The following is an 18,132-nucleotide window of genomic DNA, read 5'->3' on the forward strand; positions in this document are numbered from 1 at the left end:
AATGTTCCATTCCGTCGTTTGTGGCCGATTTTGTGCGCGTCGAATCCTGGATAGATGAAGAGGGAACCGAACTGCGACCTTCTGAGGATTATGGTACTACCAAGGAGTCTAAAATAATTTCATATGCAACAACTTGTGGGGGTTTCATTCCTTATCCAATTCCCAACTTTATCTTTTTCTAAATTCTTTCGTTATTGCACACCCTTACAGTTGTCAATCAGTTCTATGAGGCAGAAATAATGACCGAGTATGTCATCAGGGGTAATGCTGCCGTCTTGAAGTGTTCCATTCCATCGTTTGTGGCTGATTTTGTTCGAGTGGAGTCCTGGATCGATGATGAGGGCAATGTCCTGTCCTTTTCGGACAACTACGGTTCGATGCCAAGATATTCTCTCAATAGTCTTAGGCTTAATTTAGTGCTTTCATCCATTCCCTTCCCAGTATTCCCCGTTTTCCCATAGTTTATTTATTTTATTTCTTCGATTCAAAGTCGTTTCGCAGTTCTACATAACCGAAGCCGAGAATGAATATGTGATTAAAGGCAATGCGGCGGTGGTCAAGTGTAAGATTCCCTCGTTCGTCGCCGATTTCGTTCAGGTTGAGGCCTGGGTGGACGAGGAGGGCACTGAGTTGTGGCGCAACAATGCGACCAGCGCCTATGGTACAGTCTAATCAAAACATATTTTATTTCGATAAGTTTTGCGATAGGTCTTAGCTTCCACCCCACTCTGATTCCCCGTTCTTATTTTTCACGCTTTTTAACTTTATTCTTTTTGGATTAGTGGTGATTCAAAGCTACGAATCGGAGGCAGACAATGAGTACGTAATTAGGGGCAACTCTGTGGTGATGAAGTGCGAGATTCCCTCATATGTGGCGGATTTCGTATTCGTTGATCTCTGGCTGGACTCGGAGGGTCGCAACTACTATCCCAACAATGCCGAGGAGACGGGTACTTGGCCAGCTTTCTTTGCTCTAGTTCTTTTAGGCCCTACTAAGCATACATCTCCAGCAACCTTTTCCCTACTATATCCTTTAGTTTTTATTTCATCAAGTTCGCTCTGATTTCCTTCAGTTGTCCACCAGTTCTACCAGACACGGGTAATCGATGAGTTTGTGCTGCGTGGCAACTCGGCCACGTTAAAGTGCCTGGTGCCTTCATTTGTGGCCGATTTCATCGATGTCGAGGGTTGGATTGACGAGGAGGGCGTCGAGATACTGAGACCTCTCCCGGACGACTCCATTGGTAACCATTGGTTAAGATCTTCGGCATTAGCGTAGTTAGAGTACGAAACTTCCAACCTACAGACCCCTCCCAGTCCTGATTTTAGTTTAACCCCCGTCTTGCCCGTCTTGCAGTGGTAAAGCAGTTTTTCGAGTCGCAAGTCTACGACGAGTATGTGATCAAGGGCAACGCGGCCATTTTCAAGTGCCAGACGCCCTCATTTGTGGCGGATCACATAGACATAACCGATTGGATCGATACCGAGGGCGAGGTATTCACGAAGAACATCACCGGTAGGACCCAGAGCTTCATCTTGCAGTTCGCTTAGTTACATGAATGGGGATCCTCTTTTATCCTTATGATTTACAATCCCCCATCCTCACCACTCAATCAATCTCTCCGTAAACTTTGCAGTTGTGCCACAATCCTACACCGTCAATGTCATGGACGAGTCCATACTGAGGGGCAATAGCGCCATCCTAAAGTGCCACATTCCCAGTTTTGTGGCCGATTTCATAGTGGTCGATTCGTGGGTGGAGGACGAGGAGCGAGTTATCTATCCGCAGGAGGATATCGCAGAAAGCGGTAAATTAACAGAATAAGAATAACTGCTCCTCCGTAAAATCCTGCGTCTCCCATCCAATTCGGTTCGCTTCGATCTGGCCTTCATCTCTTTCATAGGAATCTTTTCCAAGTTCAGCGCTGCTTAGGCTTTCGATTTGCCTTCTTTTGTATCTTTCTTTCTTTCTGTCCGTCTTTCCTTTTAATTTTATTTCTTTTTTTGCCCCCTCCTCAACCTTTTATTAGTTTTACCCTCCCACAAATCCATGAGTCGCTCCTGACTTGCCCAAAAGAAACCGAAACCCCTTCATGTAGTTGAACGTAGCGTTGATTAAATAGCGTAGTGTAAATACATGCAAAAATGCTAATAAACAGTCAGTCATCTAACAATCTGTACATATGTCTCATATAAAATGAATAATCCAAACATTGCTGTATATACCAGAAATATATACATATGTAAAACGCAAATCATTTAAGATTATTGGCATTTTTGTTAACGCATGTCTAGAAAAAAAAACAATGCCATGGAATTTGTTGAGACTCGATCTAAGAATATCAAGTAAACTATACGAGCTGTAAATTTGTTTCTCTATTCAAAGTGTAAATAGCTTACGATCCATCACTCTGGTTCAATTCAATTTGTTTATACCACAAATTCCTGGCATTGCTGGTGTATAGTTAGATTGTAAGCATGGAATTGTGTTAAAATACAATCGATTCGGTAAAACAAAAGTTCACAAGGAAATCGAAACACAATTCTTAAAATGAGACTAAAAGAGAACTTTACAAGCTATAAAAAGATGTGGTTAAACTTCCTCACAAAAAAAAAAACAATTAAAAAATGTCATCGTTAAAGGTATAATTAAGTTACTTAACAACATAAAAAAGCTTCTCATTCAGTCTCGAATTACTATATTAACATGAATCATTTAAAAGTCACATTGCATGGTCAGCGTTTATCAATAAAAATTTTTTGCACAATAAAAAATAATACAAAACACGCTAATGAAAATAAAATTAAATTAATATCTAGCCAAAAGCCATGTGGCTTTTGAATGTATTGCGAATAAATTCAATTAAATGCACGTTACTTAATTGAGTTTCTTCCATTGTAAGTACTTAAATGTAAATAAATTTGCAAAGTTAGCCGACAAGACATAACTAACATTGTTTTTAACTGAACCACTCTGTAATCAGATGGAAAATACCTTGTACTGCCCTCTGGAGAGTTGCACATCCGTGAAGTTGGACCCGAAGATGGATACAAGAGCTACCAGTGCAGAACCAAACATCGATTGACCGGAGAGACCCGATTGAGTGCCACCAAAGGACGATTGGTTATTACAGGTAAGTCCGCCTTGTTGGCCAATTTCTTTACATATGACTTAATAAGAAACTTCAGCTATTGATATTTTCTGAACAATTTTAAGCTTGCACTCTTAAATCAATAAGGGTCATAAATTATATTACTGTACAAAAATTAAAACCGTCAATAGTTGAAGGTTTCTTACTGTAGAGTAAATTTCAAACCAAAGATTAGCTTTTTTCAAAAGTTATAAATATGATAAATTGATAATGTTAATTTATATATATTAAATGTTAATTTAAATATTACAGAATTAAAATATTTCAAATGTTTATAAAAATATAATATAAGCTATTTGAAGTTTACTCTCAGATATGTTAAGAGGAAATGGAACAAATTGTAAATGCAATAACAAAACTTAAAGTTACGATTTGTTCCGTTTCCCAAATGCTTCACAAATGTTTGAAATATTGTAATGTTATAATAAAAATTCAGTTTAAAAACACATTGATAAATGTTTCAAAAAGTTTACAAAATAAAAGCCTAAAACATATTTCAAATATTTGATGCATTTTTTTTTGGAAACAGCAAGCGGATAAAAATATTTCAGTTATAATGTAAAAGCGTTTGCAGTTTCCAAAAAATTATAAAAAACATATATAAACATGCAACAATTCCTTGTTATTTTTGAAATGCAATCAAAACGATTTTTTGCTTAAAATCTCTTTCTTTGCGAACATTAAATAAACTAACATATTTGCGAAAAATAGTCGAACTGATGTAAATTGTTAAAACAATCGATCCCCTTGTGGCCATGAACAAGGACTTGTTGCTGTAGCCTAAGTCTAAATTGAAAACTGCCTGAATGTTGGGATAGGGTACTCGACAATGATGAGAGCTTGAAATAAAGCCGATTAGAGTAGGTGTGGTCCGTTCTCAAGTAAAACCAATTTAAAGGCAACATCGTAGTTAAGTTATAATTCAAGTCCAAGTCCTTGGCAACTTTCACTTAGTATTCTCTTTCGAACTGCGCCCAAGGTAAGTCACACTTCAGTTCTTGTTCTATCTTTATTTATTGGCATTATCTGTAAGGTTAATAACGTTGAACCATTTCGCTTCATTCACAGAACCAGTTGGCAGGGTTTCACCCAAGTTTCCCAATACTCTGACCAGCAGCAGTTTCACAGGAGACGAAGGCTCTAGTCAAACCCTTCTCTGTCCCGCCCAGGCCTATCCAGCTCCCATGTTTAGGTAGGACTAATGAATCTCGAATCTCTAGGGGAAATATCTAAACTCAAAGACCAACTCCCGCCAGTTTGCAATTCAGATTTCTGTTAAGCCCTATAAGTTTTATATTTCAAAATCCCTTAAAATCTTTCAAGAACCCATTGCGAGTGTTGGGCCCCGACTTCTCTCGGGTAATGACATTAAAGTCGTCCAGTTTTCCTCTGGCCAACCCACCACCATGTTATGTCCAGCTCAATCATATCCAGTGCCATTCTTTAGGTAAGCTACACGCCTTTCCCAACTGAAGGTTTTCCTTTCGTGTTATTTTATTGGGTTCCTGTTTCCCATTTCCCAGAGCCTGTTGGCAGTATTGGTCCCCGTCTTACCAGTGGAGATGAGTCGCGTATTCTCAGGGTGTATCTGGCAGCAAGTGCCACTCTTCTTTGCCCGGCTCAGGCCTATCCGGTGCCTTTCTTTAGGTAAACCCAACCCAACATTTAGGCTCTATATTTATTTCCGACCTTATAACATACAATACTCGACAGAACCCGTTGGCAGTGTCAGTCCTCAGCTAAGTGGCAATGGCAATCAGGAGCACATAACTCCACTCGGGTTCCTAGGATGGGTAGTGTAACACTCATGTGTCCGGCTCAAGCCTATCCAGTGCCCTTCTTTAGGTAAAGGTCTTAGTTTAAGTCCCAACTTCAGGCAGGGTCCCGAATTTACCCCTTTTATTCATTTCGAACATTGTTTAAGAACCCGTTGGCAGTGTTGGACCAAAACTCACATCTGGCGATGATTCGCGAACGGTGAAGGTTAAAAGAGAAGTTAGTGTTACGCTCCTCTGTCCAGCTCAGGCTTACCCAGTTCCTGTGTATAGGTAACTCAGCTTTATCTCCAAGTCAAGTCCTTCCCATTTCAGGCAGTATACCTTAGCTTTTTTAAATACCAAACTTCGTAATTTCCTTATAGAGCCCGTTGGCAGTGTCAGTCCCAAGATAAATACAGGGGAAGATTTCAAACATCTTAAGGGAAAGAGCAGTCAGGCCTTGAGCATACTCTGTCCGGCTCAAGGTTATCCGCAACCTTTCTTTAGGTAAACGTTTTATAAAAGTATTCCTAAATTCCCTTTCGGGCAGTTTCCATTTAGATTAAAGGATTTTTCAGCAGATTAAATGATAACCTCTTGCAAAACCCATTGGTAGTGTCAGTCCCAAGATTACCAATTCCGACGACCTGAAGCACGTGAAGGTCAAAAGATTGCATAGCTTAAGTCTTTTGTGTCCGGCTCAAGCATATCCGCAGCCAATTTCTAGGTAAACTGCAATTCCTTAGCCCAACATTCACAGATTAGATGCGTCTTTTTAAAGGCTCTTTAATGAGGTAGAAATACAACATAAAGACTTATAATTTTGTAGAACCCGTTGGCAGTGTGGCGCCCAAGCTAAATTTTCTGGAGCGTTTTAGAATGATGCAGATTCAGAGCGGCATAAGTTTCAACATTCAGTGTCCGGTGCAGTCGTATCCCATGCCTGTTTTTAAGTAAGATTCAATGAGGCTTTACTAAAGAATATTCACAAACATTCAGTCAGGTTTTCTAAGGCCCTGGGAAACTCTTTCAAATTTTAGAACCCGTGGGCAGTGTGCGACCCAAGGTGAATCCCCAAGACAAACACCAGTTCATAGACGTAGAGCTGTCCAGCAGTTATTCCCTCCTCTGCATGGCTCAGTCGTATCCTACGCCATCCTTCAGGTGGGTTTTCCCTTTTTCGCCAACATCAGACAGTTTTCCCAGCTTTTCCGTGACTCACTCTCATGATTTTTCCCCTAGAACCCGTTGGTTCTGTCAAGCCGAAAATAAATGTTCAGGACAAACTGCAAACACGCGAGATGTCCCAGGGAATCGGGATCGCTTTGCTTTGCCCGGCCCAATCATATCCGATTCCTGCCCACAGGTGCGGATTGCATGCCATCCCAATTTAGAACATTTTACAATTTACTGGGCGTTCTTAGAATTTCAGACAATGCTATTTAAGTTATTATTCTATTATCCAATCCCAGTTCAGTCAGTTGCAGGGGTAGTTCCTTGATTAGTTCAGCGTTTGCTTCTATTTCAGAACCCATTGGCAGTGTGCCTCCCAAAGTTAGCATAGATGACGAAGTGGCCAATGCCCGTGGCTATGTGGGCAGGAGTTTAAGCTTGAAATGTCCAGCCCAGTCGTATCCCATTCCCGTCTATAGGTAGGTATCCCTAATAAAAACCTATGAGGTTATTTGTTAGCTTCCAACATTTGGGCAGAAATTGGTTTATTAAACCTTGACTACAATAGCTCTCATTTTCCTTAGAACCCGTTGCTTCAGTACCTCCAAAATTGAACCTCTTGGAAAGAGTTCGCACAATGGAGGTCCTTTTGGGAACCCAGTATGCCATGCAATGTCCTGGTCAGGCTTTTCCCGTACCCATAAATAGGTAATGCCATGAATGCCTATCCCAACATAAATTTAGACTTTTTTGGCTTAGGTTTTTCTGAGGGTCTAATTGCAATTGATTTTCCAGAACCCATTGGCTCTGTGCCACCAAAGATCAACAACATCAACGACAAGTTTCAACTGATGCAGGTTAAATTGGAAAGTGACTTTGCAATGCAGTGTCCAGGTCAAGCCTATCCGGTTCCGGTTGTTAGGTGGGTCATTCTATCCCAGCATTCCAGGAGTTTTAGTTTTCCGAAGATTTTAAAATGTTTTTCCTTAATATCTAGAGCCTATTGGATCAGTTCCGCCCAAGATAACAAGCTTGCACGACAAGTTTCAAGTGCTCCAAGTAAAGCTAGCTGAGGACTTTTCCATGCAATGTCCTGGCCAGGCGTATCCGGTACCCATCGTTAGGTTAGTTTCGATATCCTTGACCAACATTCAGTTATCAGTTGGCCGATAAATAATGTAAAATTCTCCCCAAATCAGAACCCGTTGGGTCAGTTGCACCCAAAGTGGATACTCGTGATGAGTTTACCTTTGCCAGGACTCGAATGGGCGCATCCAAAGCTCTCATCTGTCCTGCCCAATCGTATCCCATGCCGTTCTTTAGGTAATAACCCTAGTCCAACACTCAGGTTTATTTTTTGAGGCTAACTAAAGAGATAATTTTGCTCTAGAACCTGTTGGTAGTGTGGCTCCCAAAGTTGACATTAAAGACGAGATTAACTACGCTCGGGTGGCCCTGGATCACAGTCTAGCTATAGTTTGTCCAGCTCAATCCTATCCAGTACCTGCCTTTCGGTGAGTGCAAGTGATTCAGGGAGTGTCCCAACATTTAGGCAGTTTATCTAGATATACCTATAGGTACCCTAAGCTCACTGTAAATCTTTGTAGAACCCGTGGGCAGTGTAGCTCCCAAAGTGGATCCCAATGATCGGATCAAATGGGTTGACAAACCTGAAAGAATCTCCTTGAATTTACTTTGTCCAGCTCAGTCTTTTCCGATGCCAATTGCTAGGTAAGCTTTGTTTCCCCCTTTCCTTTCAGGCAGTTTACTCAAAGAAGAGTTAGGAGCTTCTTATTAAAAACATGTATTATTTGCAGAACCCGTTGGCAGTGTAGCTCCCAAGGTTGATGTAAAAGATCGTATTACTTGGCTTGACAAACCTCAGGGTCAGGCCTTAAATTTGTTGTGTCCTGCTCAGTCATACCCAATGCCAGCTTATAGGTAGGATTTCCGACTTTTAGTACCCTTTCTCAGGCAGTTTTTAAAGTTTTATATGAGTTCTTCAGTTGGTTGACTATAAAACTATTTCAGAACCCGTGGGCAGTGTAGCACCAAAGGTTGATATGCACGATAAGATGGATTTCACCATCAGAACTTCGAATAAGTCGTTGAATTTATTCTGCAAGGCGCAAGGCTTTCCTATGCCAGCCTTTAGGTAATAGCATTATCGAGTACAGCCCATCAGGTTTTTTTTAGAACAGAGCTTTTAGTGAACGATATTTATTTACGCCTTCTTTCAGAGCCTGTTGGTAGTGTGGCGCCCAAAGTTGATATGGAGAATAAGCTTGGTGTAAATGTTAGAGAATCGAGAAAGTCATTGAATCTCTTATGCAAAGCTCAAGGATATCCAATGCCAGCGTTTAGGTAAAAACATTGTTGAGTACTGCCCATCAGTTCAGGTTTTTCATTCGAGAATATAGATATAGGGTATTACTTAGAATACTTACATTTTCAGAGCCCGTTGGCAGTGTGGCACCCAAGGTTGAGATAAAAGACAAATTGGGCATATTTATGGCCAAATCTAATAGGTCATTTGCATTGCTTTGCCCAGCTCAATCCTATCCAGTTCCAGCCTATAGGTAAATGCTTTAAATATACGTTGACTTGTATTTAAACCCATTCAGGCAGTCCATTTGAATGAAAACTAAAACGTAACTTCTCACAGAACCAATTGGTAGTGTTGCTCCCCGGGTAAATCGCAAGGATGAGTTCAATCACGACCGTATAAAGAGCTCCATGACAATTTCCATTCAGTGTCCTGCTCAGGCCTATCCGGTTCCTTTTTATAGGTAATGTCGAGTGCTCAGGTTTTCATATTCAAGTAGTTTTTAAGGTATAGCTAGGACTTACTTAAATCAAACTCATTTCAGAGCCTGTTGGTAGTGTGGCGCCGAAAGTGAATAAAAACGACGAGTTCAGTCACGATCGTATTGGAATTGGTGGCATTGTGGCACTTCGTTGTCCGGCTCAGTCATTTCCAGTGCCCTTTTATAGGTCAGTCATTGTCGAGATCTTTGTCTCCCTAACTTTCCAGGCAGTTGCTTATTCTGTTGATAATTCCCTTCTAATAATTTGTAGAGCCCGTGGGCAGTGTGGCACCACGTGTCAACAAAAAGGACGGCTTCAGTCACGACAGCATCCGCCAGGGCAGAACAATAGCCATTTTCTGTCCGGCTCAAGCCTATCCAGTGCCCTTCTATAGGTAACTTGTTGCCAATTCATACAAGTTGTCAAATTGTGCGGTTTGCCAAAACTTTTCCAATTACAAGAAAGCTTAGATTAAGTCGTCAGGCCTCATTGGCTTCAAACTCTAATTAGCTTTGTGTCCATAATGGCTGCTCGATTAAACCCATTCAGTGACACGCAAAGTTCTCCCCCCTCTACCAATTGAAAAACTTAGTTGATTGGCAGGTAAATTCCAATATTGTCGAGTTACTTGGGCAGTTTTCAATCCTAGCATAGATTTCTGGTTCTCACTCCTTACGTCTGTTGATTTTAGAGCCTGTGGGCAGTGTGCCGCCCAAAATCAGTGTGGGTGAGCGTCGCAAGGACGCCGAGGTTCCACAGCATGGCGACTTGAGCATCTTTTGTCCAGCTCAATCTTATCCAGTTCCTGCATTCAGGTGGGCCACTCATGTCAGTCATTGTCCCTCAGGCAGTTTTCACTTGAGTTTAGTTCGGTGACGCTTTCAATATTGATTATCTTTCAGAGCCAGTTGCCAGTGTAGGTCCCAAAATAAGTGTGGGTGAACGACTCAGGGATGCTGGTGCCCCATCCAAAGCCACTTTGACACTCTTTTGTCCGGCCCAATCCTATCCAGTACCGTCCTTCAGGTAAACCCAAATCATTCAGGCAAATTTCAGATTTAGCTATAGTTTAAAATTTAATTCCCAATCTTTTTTTTAGAACCTGTGGGCAGTGTAGCTCCCAAAATCAGTGTAGAAAATCGCCTGAAAAATGCCGAAGCTCAATTGGCTGCCAGTTGCACTCTCTTTTGTCCTGGTCAAGCCTATCCGGTGCCCTTTTTTAGGTAAATCCCTAGACGCTTTGGGCAGTTTTCTAGCTTACTTAGTTCTTAAATAATAAAACAAAAACTTTATAGAGCCTGTGGGAAGTGTTGGTCCACGACTCACCTCCGGTGACAAGACTCGAAATGTGGATATTGCCTCAGCAGGGAGTGGAACCTTGCTTTGTCCAGCTCAGGCGTATCCGGTACCATTTTTCAGGTGACTTTCTTAAGATATTCAGGCAGTTCTTTAGAAAGGTTATGGAATAGTTTTTGGAATATAATGATTAATTTTTTCAGAGCCCATTAGTGGTGCTGCTCCCAGAGTTGCGCTTATTCAGAAAACAAATATTGAATACGTACGACTAAGCGGTATCGCGGCCATAATGTGCCCCGCGCAGGGTTTTCCAGTTCCCGCTTTTAGGTGAGGTCCAACATTCAGAGAGTTTTTCAGTTTTCCTGTAGTTAAAGATTTTCTCTATTTAAAATCGTATCAACAACTTCCAGAGCCGATTAGCAGTACTGTGCCGAAAGTGGTATCTTTGGCAAAGTTCGATATGAAGACTTATCAGGGTTCTTCCACTTTGGCGCTTTTATGTCCTGCTCAAGGTTATCCTGTGCCGGTATTTAGGTAATCATACTAGAAATCCAAAATAAATATTCAGGCAGTATATTATGTCTTTTGAAGGCAGTGTAATAACTTTAAATTATAAACTCTTCATAGAGCCGGTTTCTAGCACAGCTCCCAAGGTTCCACCTCTGCAATCGCGACCTCTGGTAGTTCCTGGTCTCACCGATCTCTCAATATTGTGCCCAGCTCAGGGTTATCCTGCTCCTAGTTTTAGGTTGGTTTAAGTTAATAAACATCGACCCTTTGAGTTTCCCACACTCTGGCAGTTTTAAAATATTTAATTTATCGCAAAACTTAAAGAAACTATTGTTTAATTTTTGTAGAGCCAATAAGCAGTAGTCCGCCAAAGATAAACGCACTTACCTATAAGCCCAACATTGTGGAGTCCATGGCTACCACTGCTATACTTTGTCCTGCGCAAGGCTATCCGGCCCCCAGTTTTAGGTGGGTTTTCATAGAATCCAACATCAGGCTTAGGTTACAATTTCTTTATAAATATAAGTTTTTAGGTAATACAAACTTAAACCACTTTTGCCCATATAGAACCCGTTGGTGGTAAAGCTCCCACGCTTCTCTCAAATGACATCAAGCGCTCTTGGATTGAAAGGATGCTATCCACAAATCTGGCCCTTTTCTGTCCCGCACAGGGCTTTCCAGTACCCGCCTTTAGGTTAGACCAAAAGTGTTTACAATCTGTGTTTAAACTTTATTATAATAAAACGGGTAGTAGTGTTAGACGATTAATGATTTTAAATGGTCGAAAAAGGACTATCATTTTATGTATCCTGTTGAGCCCTTAGACTAACATTAGTCTTAGCTTTCGAATCTTTAATAAATGCTTTTTAATATGATCTTCGCAGAGCCCATTTCGAGCACAGCTCCCAGAACACCAGCTTTAGTTCAGAAACCTCTGGAATTGCTAGAGGCACATGCTATATCATTGCTGTGCCCGGCTCAGGGTTTTCCGGCTCCTAGTTTTCGGTAAGCCGAACTCAACCCAAGTTTTGACTTTAGAAAATACCTGTTTTTTACTTTATGGGAATAAAAAAGAAATCTACGAGATTATTTCATACAAAATAAAGCAGGAACATTGTAGTTTTGCCACTATCCCATACATTCTAGCAATACTCATGATAGACCCTAATGTAGTTATCTTCCCCCCCAGAACCCATTTCGGCCAAGGCGCCCGTTCTGTCGGTGGACACCAAGTGGTCCGGTATCGAGAGGCGTTGCGGCATGGACATAGTGCTCCTTTGTCCCGCCCAGGCATATCCGGTGCCCATTAGCAGGTTAGAATCGTCGGCACTTTGAGAGCGCGTCCGCAAACGTGACATTAATTATGCATGAGGAGTGTGAACTCTTGTTTTGGGGGGGTTGGGATGGGTTACTCGAGGGGTGGAGGGTTCATTCATAAAATGCGCGCGCAAAGCAAAACACAAACAAAATAGGTACGCAGAAAAGTAAGCTATGTAAACAAAACAAACCATAAACAGAGTGGCAAAAAGAGAGAGAGAGAGATAGCCATGCATGTGTGGGTGCTCACCTTTCCCTTTCCATTTTGCACTGGTGTGAGTGGGCAGTTTGTAAACAAACCGGCGCTCAGCTGTTTCGCTCTCCCGCTCTCTCTCTCTCTCTCTTGCCACTGCGCATGCTTGGCATCCACAGAAATTTCCCAAACAATTTCCCCTCCGCAGCGAGTGTGGATCGCAACTGTCTCGCTCGCACACCCGTTTATGAATGAACGCACGTTTTTGGGTCAACAACCGTTGGTTTGTGCCACTTTCTTAAGGTCGCCTGACATTAAAAGTGGGCGGGGTGGGCGCTGGTGACCTCGACTTGTTGCGCACTCAGCTGTTGCTGCCCTAACCCGCGATTCTGCGCATGTCCGTGGCCTCAACTTTGACCGAAATGAAATATGCATTATTTATCTATCTCTTCCTTTTCCGACTTTTGTAGTTGCCAAAGTTTTTTCGGGTCAGGTTCACGACCTCGTGGGGTCACGTCCAATGTCTAAGTGAAAGTTAGTGCGGCATCGAATTAAACGTAAAGTACTTGACGACTTTCGTTGACCCCCTCGAGCACATTCAGCCAGTTTATTGTTTGCTTTCGCACAGGTTAATTAATGGGTGACTTCATTTACAGAGCCCGTGGGCGCCAAGGCCCCGACCTTTTCCCTCGAGTACAAACTCATCGAGGTGGAAAAGTCAAAGGGCACGGCTTTCGCTCTTCTCTGTCAGGCGCAAGCTTTTCCAGTGCCCATCATTAGGTAAGCCCCACATTCAGAGCAGTTAACCGGGAAATATAGCTTGTAAGACTCGCACTGTATTACCCCTTTAAACCTTCCAGAACCCATTGGTTCCAAGGCTCCTGCTGTGCCAACAGGTGTTATGGTCTTTTAGCAACATGTTCCTTTGCTTTCAACTTTCGCCATGCTTTGTCAGGCTCAAGCATTTCCGGTTCCGGTTTTTAGGTAAAATTCGGAACAATAGAAATGGAAAATTTTCCCCAAAAAAAATACCAATGTGTATTCCCACATTCAGAGCAGTTACACATCAAAGTCAGCTTTTTATATGTTCACTCTATTATTTCTTTAAATTTCCCAGAACCCATTGGTTCCAAGGCTCCATCAGTACCAACAGGAGTGCTGGCCTTCCAGCAAAATGTTCCAATGCACTCCACCTTTGCAATGCTTTGCCAAGCTCAAGCATTTCCAGTGCCAGTTTTTAGGTAAAATAACAAAAAAAAAACACAATTAAAAGGGATATTTGGGGTTACAATCCAAATTCTAATCAAAAATTTCCGTCACCTTCTTTAAAATAAACTATCAAAAAAGTATTTAAAATATTTTGAAGTGACTTAAATCGATTTTTTATCTTGAATAACGAAAAATCAAAGATTTATATATACCCAACATTCAGACGGTATTATTTTCGGAAATTTCCCAAGCCTAATCAACAATGGCTTTTGACTTTTTAGAGCCCGTGGGATTTAAGGCGCCCAGTTTTCCTAGTGTGGCCTCAACTTTTACCATTCAGACGCCCCAAAATAGCGAATTGGCCCTCACCTGCGAAGCCCAATCCTATCCTGTTCCGGTTTTTAGGTAACTTAAGCCCTCCTTAAACAAGGTTCAACACTGTTCAACTGGTTCTGTGTAGGATAAACTCATGTATGCCAAGATGTTGTATGATATTTGTTTATTTTAGAACCCGTAGGGGCAAAGGCTCCGACCTTTTCGAGTGACTCCAAGGGCAGCATATTCGAGCGATCGATTCATGCCAGCTTTGCCCTTCTTTGCCAGGCTCAGGCTTTTCCCGTTCCCATCATTAGGCAAGTTTCGGTTAATAGGCTTGTGGGTAAAACTTTTCTATATGCTTTACAGAACCCATTGGTGCCAGAGCTCCAACATTCTCCTCCGACTACAACTCCTTCTCCTATGCCCGTGCTGTGGGTCAGAGTTTTGCAATGCTTTGTCAGGCTCAGGCTTTTCCAGTGCCCATTATGAGGTTAGCTTTCATCTTGTTTCCCATCAGGCGGTTTTCTTAGGTTTAATATGTAGATAGTTTACTAAATTTGAGATCACTAATTACAGAGCCAATTGGCGCCAGAGCTCCCACCTTCTCAACCGATTCCAATTCGTTTTCGTACACCCGCGCTGTGGGTCAGAGTTTTGCGGTGCTCTGTCAGGCTCAGGCTTATCCTGTTCCCATCATGAGGTTAGAAATATCTCCACTTATCATCAGGCAGTTTTCCCATACCCATATAACTATAATTTAAATGCCCAATAATTGTTTACAGAACCCATTGGCGCTAGGGCTCCCACATTTTCAACGGATTCGAATGTATTTTCCTATATTCGGCCAGTGGGTCAAAGTTTTGCTTTGCTCTGCCAAGCTCAGGCCTATCCAGTTCCTGCTATGAGGTAGTCCTTTAGCTTATAACCTTATAACATTCAGGCAGTTTACTAGATCTTTTATAAGAACAATCCTAAGTTTACTTACTTTGCCTTGCAGAGCCTGTGGGTGCCAAGGCTCCAACCTTTGCTACTGTTTCCAAGATATCCAGTCTACTCGGCGCAAGTTCGAGTGATATTGTACTGCTTTGCCAGGCTCAGGCATTTCCAGTTCCCTATACACGGTAATTCCCAGCAATTCAGGCGGTTAAGGAGGTTTCTCTTTTGTTTTTCCCCAGAACCTGTTAGTGCCAAAGGTCCAACCTTTGCTTCCGATATGAAAAGCTACACCTTTGTGCGTAATTTTCATCAGAGTTTCGCTTTGCTGTGTCAGGCGCAGGCCTATCCAGTGCCCCTGATAAGGTAGTCATTAAATAGACATAAGATCAAACCCATATTAGCCCCTTAAGAAGCATATTGTTGTTCTTTTTGTAGAGCCTGTTGGCGCCAAAGCTCCCACCTTCTCTGGCGAGTCCAAGAGTTTCACATTTGTCAAAGAGATATCCACTAGTTTTGCCCTACTCTGCCAGGCGCAGGCATTTCCAGTACCCATCATCAGGTTAGTCCAACATTAAGGCAGTTTTCTGTATCTTGATAGAGGGTGTAAGTTCACATAAGTGCTAATGATTTTCAGAACCCGTGGGTAGTGTATCCCCTAAAATATCCGGTGGCCGGCTGCAGGAAATAACCCAGTCAGCGACCGCAGACTTGGCCATCTTGTGTCTGGGACAATCGTTTCCCATACCCGCGTTTAGGTAATTAAGGTTTTACCCTCAAAATCAACATTCAGGCAGCTAAATAGGATTCCAAAGCGAAGGCTAATCGATATACGATTTATTCCAGAGCCCATTGGCAGTGTATCTCCTACAATATCGGGAGATCGCCTGCAGGAACAGACCCAAAAGCTGGGCAACAGTTTCTCTATTCTTTGCCAGGGTCAAGCGTATCCACATCCAGTATTTAGGTATAAATATTCATATAGTCAGAAATACTTTCAGGCAGTTTAGCTAGGAAGATAGGTTCACCTTCATTTCATCCTCTCAGTTTGATATTTATATATCACACTTTTCAGAACCTGTTGGTCTCGTAAAGCCCCGCATTGCAGTAAAAAGCATTGAGATCAACGAAGTTCCTATTTCTGGCACTTTTGTGGGACATTGTCCTGGACAGGGCTATCCAGTAGATTGCTAGGTCCCCCTCACTAGGTCGAGGATAGGTCTTCCCCAATACCCAGAAAGTGGTGCACAGAATGAGCAGGTAATTTCAAATTAATTTAATAATGAAGGTAAGTAAGATCCATCATCCAACCTGAGGGAGGTAAGTAGCTTGTGCTCTCGGATTTAAAAAAAAAACAACTGCCTCACTCTGTGCCCACTCTGTCCCCATGCCAACTTTAAACATTAGAGCTCTCTAGTAACACTCTCCTCTCGTTCCAGATGGTACAAGTTCATCGAAGGCACAACCCGCAAGCAAGCTGTGGTTCTAAACGATCGTGTTAAGCAGGTCTCCGGCACTCTCATCATTAAGGACGCCGTGGTCGAGGACTCTGGAAAATATCTGTGCGTGGTTAACAATTCTGTGGGAGGAGAAAGCGTCGAGACCGTACTCACCGTCACTGCCCCGCTTTCCGCCAAGATCGATCCCCCCACCCAGACAGTTGACTTCGGACGCCCGGCGGTATTCACCTGCCAGTACACCGGAAATCCCATCAAGACCGTGAGCTGGATGAAGGACGGCAAGGCCATTGGTCACAGCGAACCTGTGCTGCGCATCGAATCCGTGAAGAAGGAGGATAAGGGCATGTACCAGTGCTTCGTGCGGAATGACCAGGAATCGGCGGAGGCCAGTGCTGAACTGAAGCTCGGAGGTCGCTTTGACCCACCCGTCATTCGACAGGCCTTCCAGGAAGAGACCATGGAACCTGGACCAAGTGTATTCCTTAAGTGCGTGGCCGGCGGTAATCCCACACCTGAAATCTCCTGGGAACTCGATGGAAAGAAGATTGCCAACAACGATCGCTATCAAGTGGGACAGTATGTAACGGTCAACGGCGATGTGGTTTCCTATCTCAACATAACCTCGGTCCATGCCAACGATGGTGGTCTCTACAAGTGCATAGCCAAGAGCAAAGTGGGCGTGGCAGAGCACTCGGCCAAGTTGAATGTCTACGGACTGCCCTACATCCGTCAAATGGAGAAGAAGGCCATCGTGGCTGGCGAGACGCTCATTGTCACCTGCCCCGTAGCTGGTTACCCCATCGATTCGATTGTCTGGGAGAGAGGTTAGTTGCTTTCAATTTATTTTTTTTTATTATTTTATTTTTTTTTCTTTTTTTATTTTTTTTCTTTTTTTTTTAGATAACCGCGCCCTGCCCATTAACCGCAAACAAAAGGTCTTCCCCAATGGCACACTGATCATAGAGAATGTGGAACGCAACTCAGACCAGGCGACCTACACTTGTGTGGCCAAGAATCAGGAGGGATACTCTGCCCGAGGATCTCTGGAAGTGCAAGTTATGGGTAAGTCGAGAATTGCTACTCTTTCCCAGACTTTCCCAAGCTCTGGTCGACGCTACTTCTTTCTTGGGAGGGTCTCCAGCTTTCAGCCTCAACGTTGGTCGTTAGTCTTTCTCTGAATCGAAACCCCAAACCCACACCCAAACCCCTCGCTCAGTTCCGCCGCAGGTGGTGCCCTTTGACTTTGGGGAGGAGACCATCAACATGAACGACATGGTCTCGGCCACGTGCACGGTGAACAAGGGCGACACTCCGCTGGAGTTGTACTGGACCACGGCGCCGACTGATCCGACGACGGGCGTGGGTCGGCTGATGTCCAACGACGGCATCCTGATCACCAAGACGACGCAGCGCATCAGCATGCTGAGCATAGAGTCGGTGCATGCACGCCATCGAGCGAATTACACGTGTGTGGCCAGGAATGCGGCTGGGGTTATTTACCACACGGCCGAGCTGCGTGTCAATGGTTCGCTTCTTGAGTCCTCAAGTCTTAGATTGATTAGTCCTTTGGTTTTTGCTATTCGTTTTCCCGATCCCACACGCTCCCCTCCGCAGTGCTGCCCCAGATTGTGCCCTTTGACTTTGGCGAGGAGAGCGTCAACGAACTGGACATGGTCTCGGCCTCCTGTACGGTGAACAAGGGCGACCTGCCCATCGATGTGGCCTGGACTAAGAACGGCGGTCGAGTCTACACCAACGATGGCATCGTGGTGACCAAGACGAGTACCCGCATGAGTGTCCTGAGCATTGAATCCGCGAGGGCGCGTCATGCGGGGAACTATTCCTGCGTGGCCACCAATAATGCGGGCGAGACCAGGCAATACGCCATCCTGGCGGTCAATGGTTAATAGCCTTATGATTCCTAGGAGATTTTGTGTGATTTTCCGTTCGGTTGTCTTCTGTTAACCCAACCTCCCACCATCCATACCCCAGTCTTACCCCAGGTC

The 18,132-nt window shown here is 43.3% G+C and overlaps 1 protein-coding gene across 9 annotated transcripts in view; it reads left to right on the plus strand.

The window, feature by feature from the left end:
• The window catches only part of Dscam1 (Down syndrome cell adhesion molecule 1), a 63,722-nt gene that overhangs the window by 17,383 nt on the left and 28,207 nt on the right, over positions 1–18,132 (plus strand). Inside the window, exons 4-10 of one of the 9 annotated variants that reach the window (XM_070213073.1) lie at positions 1,638–1,808; positions 2,985–3,134; positions 4,221–4,344; positions 4,409–4,599; positions 4,676–4,799; positions 16,106–16,950; positions 17,027–17,188. In XM_070213073.1, coding sequence (XP_070069174.1) covers positions 1,638–1,808; positions 2,985–3,134; positions 4,221–4,344; positions 4,409–4,599; positions 4,676–4,799; positions 16,106–16,950; positions 17,027–17,188 — 1,767 coding nt within the window. Of the gene's footprint in view, positions 1–1,637; positions 1,809–2,984; positions 3,135–4,220; positions 4,345–4,408; positions 4,600–4,675; positions 4,800–5,776; positions 5,863–6,877; positions 7,005–7,899; positions 8,024–14,413; positions 14,434–14,931; positions 15,033–16,105; positions 16,951–17,026; positions 17,189–17,342; positions 17,652–18,132 lie in introns of those variants that run through there. The other 8 variants (XM_044393360.2, XM_044393361.2, XM_044393358.2 and 5 more) reach the window with 8 other exon arrangements.

Source organism: Drosophila takahashii, chromosome 2R (genome assembly GCF_030179915.1).
Source record: "Drosophila takahashii strain IR98-3 E-12201 chromosome 2R, DtakHiC1v2, whole genome shotgun sequence".
In the NCBI taxonomy this organism is placed as follows: domain Eukaryota; kingdom Metazoa; phylum Arthropoda; class Insecta; order Diptera; family Drosophilidae; genus Drosophila; species Drosophila takahashii.